The following is a 10,000-nucleotide window of genomic DNA, read 5'->3' on the forward strand; positions in this document are numbered from 1 at the left end:
ATGTATTCACTTGATTAAAACTTAAACATAGCACTTCAGCAGTTTAGCTTCAACAGTGAGTTCTTGAGCAGCAGCCAAAAAATTGCCCATGCATTAAGTTTTTGATCCATTCGAACAAAACTTGCTGAGCTACAAGCCAGCAGCAATATTGTAGTGTTTCAACACTAATCTTTTGGACCACTAGCTAGATTGGCTTGATGTTAACTCCAAGTTTCTTTCTGGTTTTAAAAGCCTCTTGCCACCTGAGAGCACCAACATTTGTAGCATCTCCAGTTAAAACTCAGAACCTCCTTCTGACTTGATTTGTGGTGTGATGGTAACAGCATGACTTAGCACCACTCAGTTCACTCAATAAAGTGACTTGAATGAGTCCCCTTTCAAGGACTTTCATCAATGTGCAATGTTGAGAATCGCACATACTGAAGGCCTGCATAGGTAGAATTGTGACAAGTTCTTTTTTCCATTAATACTAATAATCACAAATCATTATTAATATTAATAATAATTGGTCACCATTGTTGTTGTTGTTGCTGTTGGATACCAAAGCCCTTTTTATAATCCTACCCATGCCCCAGGCCTTGACTAGTCGTCGCCAGTGCAATCTCGCATATGATTTTCCAGTAAGTCGTGAGGAAATAACTTCCTGCAATTTGGACACTGCAGCTGGCTGCCTTGGTTCTGCAGGTAGTGTAGCCGATTGGGTGGAGTGGTTTCTTTTGGAGGTGAGATTGGTGAATCTGTAAAATCATCCCCTGGCCCATCGGCACATGCCTCCAGGCCATAATTTGGCCTTGACCTGTGTTGTTGTTGCATTTGTTTGGCACAAGAGCGTCCTGATGTTTGGCGTTTAGAGAATGCTTGGCTCTGGATGGAAGACAAAAAAAGAGTCATTAGAATACTGCCACTATCATCTACTTGAAAGCATCTTATTTCCTTTCCACTGCTTTTTTTCAACATTTGATAATTTTGATACCCTCCAAATTGATTTGACTTGTCATCCCCTCAATTTGCTGGATACTTATGCAAGGTCGTAAATTGCATAAAGTTGCATAAAGTTGCATAAAGCCAGTGTTTCTGGCCGACATAATGCATGCTTTGATTGGCTAAGAGCAGCCACACGATACAGCATTATTCGTCCATAGGCCCATTATGGATTATATGCAAATTCAAATGTTTTCTTCTTTAGAACCGTTCTGTTAGCCCTATAATAAACAACTTAATAACCTCAACCGTTTGATTGTTACAGGAAAATCTCAAACCTTGGACTAGCTTTATTGACTGTGCAAATACGGCAAGGCCTCAGTTTGAGATTTTGCTGTAACAATCTCAATCTCGGCTATTAAGCTGTTATTATTACGATATTTAATGGTGACTTCAGAAGCTGGCAAGCAGGAGCAGATATTCCTGCTTCTTTCATCATCTACATCTACATTTATTAAAGTCCATCAAAGGGAGGGCCCATCACCGATAGACTATAAAGCCGGTTGCGCCACGGAGACATCCTTTGCTCATAGAGTAAAATAAATCCTTCAATGCCAAAGCTGAAAGTAGATGCAATTCTTTGCTGTGGTTTTATGCATGCTCTGTTATCAACACATAAGCCAAAACCAAGCCAAACTCAGGCTTGGTAAATATGAAGACTGGCTTCAATTTGCGATAGATAAGTAATTGAACATTAGTATTTACTGTAGTCACGACAGTAGTCCCACCTGTTGCTGTTGTGCCTGAGCTTGCGAGTACATTCTCTCAATATTCTGCCTCAAACCAATGTGCTCCTTCTTGAGCTGTTCATAACTTTGAATGACATGATCCCTTCCTCTTGACATTTTCTCTAAATCTGACAAGGCCTTCTGTTTTTCGTCCCTTTCCATCTTGAAATCATTCTCATAGCCAGCAAGCTGATGACAAAAAAGGAGATGGGTGAGCAGTGTCACCCAACCCATGCTTACAGGGTGCTGCATTGCACAAGGGATTAACAATGCTACATGTACACTGCATGGTAAGAGTAAAAATTTAGAGAGCAAACTGGAAATAAATGACAAATTTTAAATGTTGAGCATGTCACACTGCTATAAACATACATGTACGGTGTTAAAGGTTTACCGGACCATATCATGAACACATAAAATAACTCAGGAGAACTGAAAGCAGACTGGGCTAAATACCCATCAACTAGGCACACCAGGGTCACTTATAAATCATGTCATGTTAACTTAGAACCGATGCCAAGGACATGATACTGATATAAAAAATAACACTTACTGCATCCTGCATGAGCTTCACTTCCTCTTGTTGCTCATTAAGCTGTTTCTCTTTTTCATCAAGGCGCCTTGCTAGCACTTCCACTTTCTGCTGAAGTTCATGTACTTGTTGATTTCGCCTTTCAAGTTCCTCTTGATGCTGAAGGTTTTAAAAAAAAAAACATAAAATTGGTAACCTGAGCATGGTGCCCAAAGCATATAGCATACTTACATGTGTTTACTCAGTACCAACAATAACAATAATCACTATGATCATCTTCATCCACTAGGGATGCTTATTACTGGGTTGCCTTATAAGGCAAACCCAGTCGAGGTCTTCGTTTAGTTTGTTTGTTTTCTTTTTTTTCTTTTTTTTAGTTTTTTTTTTTTCCGTGTCGGTAAAAGTCTTGCCTGTCACTCCCCTGGTAAGTGGTGTCTTTGTGTATAGAGCCTTCTGGGCGTATTTTCTTAGGATCGAGAGGGTAGTGGAACTGCGTAGATTTCTCTGGTGGGCACAGTAGAATCATTAACTTAGCCTGCAATGGCGTCGAAAGTCATGCAACGCGAATGGCGTTTTAGTGGATCCTTAAACAAAATATACCCTTATGGAGCTCAATAATGGAAAGTCAGTTGGATAAACTAGGCATGAATCTCAAAAGCGACGAGTACTGGACCTCGACAACAATCTATCGCCCGTCGAGACGAAATCAAAGTGAGCAGTATTTACCTGAAGTACATGGTAATTTGACACAATTGAGTTTCTTGTCTTCACGCACGCAATGAAATAGGAAGAGGTTTTCGCCTCTAAGAGCAAATATGTTGTTTGTTTCAATAAAATTTTCGCTGGAAAAGGATTCTGTGGTATTTTCTGCCTTTGTGAATTATAATATCATGTTGTGTATTGAATTTTCGAGCTTAAGGTTGAAATGTGATAAAACAATGGGAGAAGTTTTTTAGTATTGCTCTGTAAGCAGGAAGGGTTCACAGGCCTGTTGGAAGCGTGCTTGAGTTTCAACAAAATGAGCCCCAAAATCAGTGAAAACTTGTGACACAGATGAATAATAAAGTAGCTGCTATTTCCAAAATGATGGAATTACCTGGTGATAAATAACGTCGTACGTGTCTTGGAGAGTAAATTTTGACTTTGCATAAATAAGAGTTGGGCGATTGTGATCTTTGTTTTGACTTCGCTCATTTCATTGTCAAACTTTATAACACTTGACAGAAAAAGAAACTTACAAAAACCCGGTATCTTGCCATCATTTGACACAGATGCTTCACTGTTTGGCGAGTAAACATACAGCGGTAACTTAATCACGGCGCCCGCTGAATTCCGGCCATGTCACTTTCGATTTTGCAATTTACTTGAACGTAGCAAAAATCTCCCAAAATGTTTGTCGCTGATCGTAACTTTTTATATTCTATATTCACGGTTCAAAATTAATGTTGTTTTGATGTCGTAAATATTTTATTCTCCATCGACCGTCCGGGAAACTTCCTTCTGCTCTTTCTGAAAACTGTGAATCAATAGTTATTTGCTTTTTCATCAATATTTGTTTTGCATAAAGCAAGCTAACAAGATCTGTACCTTGCTGAGTTTGCATTTGTTAGAGTTAATAGTATTTTCGGTCCGATGCTTCTGTTTTAAGAGGGGTACATTATTTTGGTCTCCCATCCAAACACTAACCCCGCCCGGCAGGGCTTAACTTCAGTGAACTTTATTATTAGAAAGCCTTCAGATGCTCAGAGGGCACACTTGTGGTAAACAGAAGTTGTGAGGGAACTTGAAAATTATCAACATGTCAGCCCAGAAGCCAATGTTTCTCGCTTCTCTTTTATTTGTTATTCTTCAGAGACTGGAATGCTGTATTTCAATACCACACAATTCAGTGCCTTCTGATTTTCTGTAGCACGTACCACAGGCAACCCAGTGTATGCTTCACAGAAGCATCTAGTTTACTATGAGATCCTCCAATCACCATGTTAAAGGGGCTAGGTCACACAATTTTAGGCAATTTCAGCACTGATCGAATGGTCATAGAATTAACTAAAATATTAATTAAATAACTGTTCAAAACTATAGAAGAACTCTAACAAAACACAGGAAAGCCAAGAAGGAACATGGATGGACAAAACTGGAGAGGATTGAAATGGAATGAATTTGGGTAAATTTGAAAAAAGGCAGCCCACCTTTTTTCAAATTTATATCAGTCTATATCAAAATGTCATTTACAAAGCTGGAAAATCATTCACAGTTGTTATGTGGCCGTGATTTTGCAAATGAAAGACTCTTGCTCTGTCAATTTGACGTTTAGAGCTCATAAGCTGTAATTAACAAAATTAAACAATATTACCTAAAAAAGCGTGACCCGGCCCCTTTAAAAAATGTACATTGCATGCTGTATTAAAAGTACTAAGCTAAGAAGTCAATCTCTCATTTCCGTTTTGTTCCCTTGGCATTCATGACACAGTCACACTCATAAGTCTAAACATGACAAATCATGGTTCAACTTACAGATTGTTGTTGGACATTGCAGATCTCAATTATATCTTTATAGTTTGTCAACTCCTCCAGTGATTTGTTAAGTTCATCTTGTAACCGGTCATTCTCTTCTTTTGTTGTCTGTAATTCTTCCAATAGTTTCTGATTGTCCTCTGCCAGCTTGTTAACTTCCTCCGAAGCTGCAGATTCCTTTTTCAAATGATCAAATGATACACAATCAGTAAAATAAGTATTTAAATTATTAATGCAATGAAAGATCAAAGGAATTGTTGATCACTCAATGTATAAGAATGAAATAATTATGTTCTGTAATTTCTATTAATTATATAAATAACAAAAACAAGTTTCATCTTAGTTTCAGGGATTATTTATGTACTAAATTAAGGGAGAGCGAAAGATATTACTGTGACAGAAGGAAAGTAAATACATGTGAACTAGTTATGACCTTAAGTAGCCACTGATATCCCCTGTGTGACCAGAACTTTTGACAACTTAGAACCCTGCTAAACATCAATTTTTGGAAGCACGCTAGCTAAGTGCGGCCAGGTCTAAATATATATTAAGCATGCCTAGTAAACCACATTAAGAAATTACACAAAATCCCTGCACTGGTGTCATTACCAATTAATTAATACCTTCAAGTGAAGCAAGCAAGAAACTACTTTTTGCATACTTTAAAATGTGCTTTCTTATTTATTATTGGTCACTTGATCAAGTGCAAGATAATGTTCTGTTGATGGTAGATTGCTTCAATGTTCCATCAATTCAATCATGGACAACCTTAGGAGATAGAGCCTTTGCTATTGCAGCACCTAAGATGTGGAACTCTTTACCAAGGGAGTTGTGTCAAACTGATAGCATTGCTTAATTCAAAGGTCTATTGAAGACGCATCTTTTCAAGCTGGACTATTGTTAGTTACTTCCTGAGTAGGTTAATATTCTTTTATGATTATTACTTACCTAGGTTGAGGTTATTTTAATTTACTTATTTAAGCAATAGACCACAAGTTTCTATGGTTTATAGGCTATAGGTTATAAGACGAAGTTTTTTCATGAGTTTACTGGCACAATAAAACATAGCTAATTGACCAAATACAATGATATTTATTGTAATATGCGATAGATCACTGTTATGGATATCGCACAGTAGAAATAAATATAAGGAGTGCAAAAAGTTCACTGGTAGGTAATTGCTTAAGCTACATGTTTCCATCCCCTTGATAAAAGAAAATTGCCAAGAAATCCTAATATTACCTGAAGCTCCCCATCCTGGTTATCATACACCTGATTCATAATTTCCCGAACTTCTGGTTGTGTTCTAATCAGGTCACCAAGTTCTTTCTTCATATCTCTAACTTTCAAGATCCTATCATCTTTGAGTGACTGAAGTTCACCCTTAATTGCCTCATTCTCTGTTACAATGGTTTCACAGAACACTTGCTTAGCATTAAGGTTCCTTTCCAGCTTAGTTACTTGCGCTGTAAGTGTTAACACCTGGTTTCGCAGCGCCTCAGTGTTGTCATTTTCCAGAGAAGATAACATCCTTTTAAGTTCCTTGACCTCATTAACTTTCATGTCTCTTTCATCCCTCAATGTCATGATTATCTCATGAAGTTCTCGGTTTTCCTATGAGAAAAAAAGACAAAAATTATTATTTTTCTGGCTTCAACATTATAATAATTAAATAATGTGCATGCAGATTTACATATATAGCTATTCCTCCACCCAAAGACTCGAGTCTTTCAGTCCGATGACAAAATTTATGCACAAACTCAGTGGGGATCCATTCTCCCAATGACTATGTCATCCACAAGTTGTCCCCCCATGGTCCCTTCACTAACTTCGTAATTAACTACATTTTGACCAAGGCTTGGACTGCGGATCCATTTGTGATTCTTCTGGAGGTAGAGATGTCCTGTTGGCTCAAGACATCTCCTAACTTGCCTATTTGTGTATATGTATATATATGTATATATAATTTCTTTCTTTGAGTAGAACGTATTTTGTAGGGCTCAACTCAATCCATTGACGAGCAATAACTATGACTTTACACAAGTTTAGGTTTCATGAGTAACCATCGTTTTAATGCTACAGAACTGTAGCATTAAAACAATGGTTACTCATGAAACCTAAACTTGTGTAAAGTCATATATATATATATATATATATATATATATATATATATATATATATATATATATATATATATATAACTAACTGCAGACAGTACTGTTTCGGCCTTCTGGGCCTCATCAGTGCAGTGCTGATGTCTAGGATGGAGGTTAAGCTATAAAGCCACCCCAGATGTCCCACGCATGTGGTACATCCAAGCCATGCCAGAGTGCTCAAACTAGCGAGCTAGTGAGCATGCGCAATTGCTAGCGGCAATGGCTCATCCTAGTAGAGTGCTCAATTTGAACATGAAAGCAAAAGCTTTGTAATGCCAAAGACCTATATATATATATACACACACAATGCTTTATTGTATTGCCATCTGATTAGAGGTTTTTTACTGCTACTGAAACCAATGATATAAATAAACATTACAATCTTTAAAAATCCCAGCTGGAAGGAAGCTGACCAACTGGCTATTAACAAGCACAGCTGAGAAGTGGGAATTACCCAGAACACTTGGAGTGGGTCTTAAACCCAGAAAAGCCTGATGAAGTAGTCAGCCACTCTCCCTGTCTTAACTCTTTAGCGGCTTTGAAGGGAAACAGTTATAGGTCATACTCTGTAAAATGCCAAACTATTTTACTCATAAATAGGGAAATCTCTTAGGACAAAAAGGTTAATGGTAATTCCCTTCTACTACAGCAAGATTTTTGGTCATTTATGCAAATGACAGAGACACTTCATCCACATCCTACATGTTACTCAACTTTAACCCCTCTCTTTCAAGGAAAATAAATTTGAATTTCCATGAGCTTTTGCTTTAACTTCCTTGATTTCTACAAGGAACTTTTGGTTTTCAGCACACAAGCTCTATCAGTTTCGCCAATTTGTGCCGCTTTAGCATTTCAAACCACTGATCACTTGGCTGTAATCCAAGAAGACTAAAGTTGGCAAAATAATCCTTTAGACAATTCAAGGAAACAGCACTTACAGCTGATACAAATTTTTAAAATCTAGTGTTTTGAAATAGACTTTAACTTAACCCATATCATATTATAAACAAACTTCATAATTAATGCTAGATTTTAAAAGCTCTCAAGTTGCCTTGTAAGGTGTTATTTATATTGGCCTGTGTTTAATTAATGATAGTTAAAAAAGCTGTCAATCATGCGAAATAATGGACGCCAATTGAATGAAACCTCATCTATAACCAATCAGCTGCACTGAAAAAAGACGGGGAATCCCCCAGACAGTGAAACAACATCTTTATTCAAGTTCACTTTCGGTTTCCAAAGGGTAAAATATTCAACAAATTTCAAAAGCTCATCGTGTTCAAATTCACATTCTTCGTACCTGATAAACCTAAATTCATCTCAAGTGGAAAGAGTAAAATGCAACCAATGAGAACAGAATACTTAAGAAAGACTTTTGTGCGAGGCTTGCACCACGCAGTGGCCTAAAAATGTGCTTGCAAAGCAAATGTGTCACGTATCCACAAAAAAAGTTAACCCGTCGGGGTCACAAGGGAAAATTCCCGAAAAATGAACAAGCTTTATAAAAAAAAGAAATATGGTAACGAACAGTCAAATATCCTTGGGTTTGACGAAAAATTTGATGAATCACACTTAAATAGCAGAATCATGAGTACCACAAATATTGCGATACGACTTCCCTTCCTCATTAATATGCATTGCTCAGAGCAAACTGTATTTCAGAAAGTACATTCTTCAAGACATCATTCTTTTATACATACCACTGCTAGGTCTACTCCAATCGGCCCTTTGCTCGTCAAATGATTTAACGCCTGCTTTAGTTTTGTGTTCTCACGAGTAAGAGCTTCCAAAACTCTCTTTGATACTCCAGGTGTAACTATGGCGCCTTGATTCGAGAGCGCTTGCGGACCGTTTTTCGTTAGAAGACTTAACTGTGTTATTCTATTCTCAGCTCTCGCTAAAGAACCTTCCAAACGTTCATTTTTTTCCAGCAAAGACTTGACTTGTACTTCTTTCTTTTGTAACTGAAGTCCAAGGTTTTGAACTCCCGTTAATTTTGACGCCATTTTTTTTCTTTCAGTGCACATTGATAACAACGCTCTGCGTAGACGAAGATTTTCTTCCTCCAAGGAATTCATAGTATCAATCTCGGTAATTTCAATTCGACAAAGATTACTTTTTGGCGATCGAACACTGACGACGCGAACCAGAAAACACGTTCAGACAGACTATGCAACAAACGGTTAGCAGGCCATTATCTACAGTCCGCGAAGGTACTTTCCCCAACGTTTTTTTTTTTAATTTTTAATTAGCGGCTATGTCATTCCCTTGGGATAAATTCCCTGATCACTTCCGTAGGGGCTATTCAATATCATCCTCTATTTATGTGTGTTGAACACTATGTCATTTATTTTAAGCCTTTTGCGATTTTAAGATAAAGCATATATTTAGTGGAAAAACTATCAGAGAATGTTGAAATCCCGTGAGAACGTTTCGTTTATCGACTATCTGAGAGCCTGGAACAGGCTAGAAGTGACGCAGCACCCGCCTACGACCCTGGGCGCTTTGCGTTTTCGCACGTACGAAAATATTGAGTGCATCTCCCTTTTGAAGTGGTTTCGAGGCATGAGATCGGGCACACAGAAGACCTTTTTTAAGAATAAGTAAATGCGGGTTTTTGTCCCCGAAAATAATTTTTCCTGCATTTTATTCCCGAAAAAGTTTGTTGAGATTTTCGAAAAATTAAACTGGCCCACGAAACTGAAAACAAGCGACTTTTTTGAAAAATAACTATAAGATAAAACGATAAAGCTTAGTTAGTGGAGGGGGAAGCTCACCCTGCAAGCAGAGCCTTTCTTTTGCTTGCTCGATTTTGGCGTTCTCGAGAAAGGCTCTGCATGAATCGAGTAAGATCTTTATTGAATATGCGCTGCATGTTGCCAGGATACAGTCTCGAACCCAAGCCTAATATGCCAGATCTCGCCGCCATCTTGGTTTTTCATGGTACAGCGGGCTCAATTATAACCATCGGTTTTGTCACTAAACGGACGCTCGCACTGGAATAACCGGTTTGACGAGAGAAAACAAGATTGACTAGTCCAGAAGCTCGGGCTGCGGCGGCTTCAAAGAGTTGACACGATTCGGGCAGA

General features: G+C 38.0%; 1 protein-coding gene across 1 annotated transcript in view; it reads right to left on the reverse strand.

The window, feature by feature from the left end:
- Positions 1 to 9,135, reverse strand: part of LOC138032646 (interaptin-like) — a 10,740-nt gene extending 1,605 nt beyond the window's left edge. Inside the window, exons 1-6 of the mRNA XM_068880353.1 lie at positions 8,612 to 9,135; positions 5,998 to 6,369; positions 4,756 to 4,932; positions 2,263 to 2,400; positions 1,710 to 1,898; positions 1 to 864 (exon numbers count right to left, since the gene is read on the reverse strand). The exon at positions 1 to 864 is cut by the window's left edge and continues 1,605 nt beyond it. Of these exons, the coding sequence (XP_068736454.1) occupies positions 583 to 864; positions 1,710 to 1,898; positions 2,263 to 2,400; positions 4,756 to 4,932; positions 5,998 to 6,369; positions 8,612 to 8,989 (1,536 nt within the window). The 5' untranslated portion in view covers positions 8,990 to 9,135 and the 3' untranslated portion in view covers positions 1 to 582. The remainder of the gene's footprint in view (positions 865 to 1,709; positions 1,899 to 2,262; positions 2,401 to 4,755; positions 4,933 to 5,997; positions 6,370 to 8,611) is intronic.
- Positions 9,136 to 10,000: the final 865 nt, after the last annotated feature.

The sequence above is a fragment of the Montipora capricornis genome, chromosome 14 (genome assembly GCF_036669925.1).
Source record: "Montipora capricornis isolate CH-2021 chromosome 14, ASM3666992v2, whole genome shotgun sequence".
NCBI classification, from domain to species: domain Eukaryota; kingdom Metazoa; phylum Cnidaria; class Anthozoa; order Scleractinia; family Acroporidae; genus Montipora; species Montipora capricornis.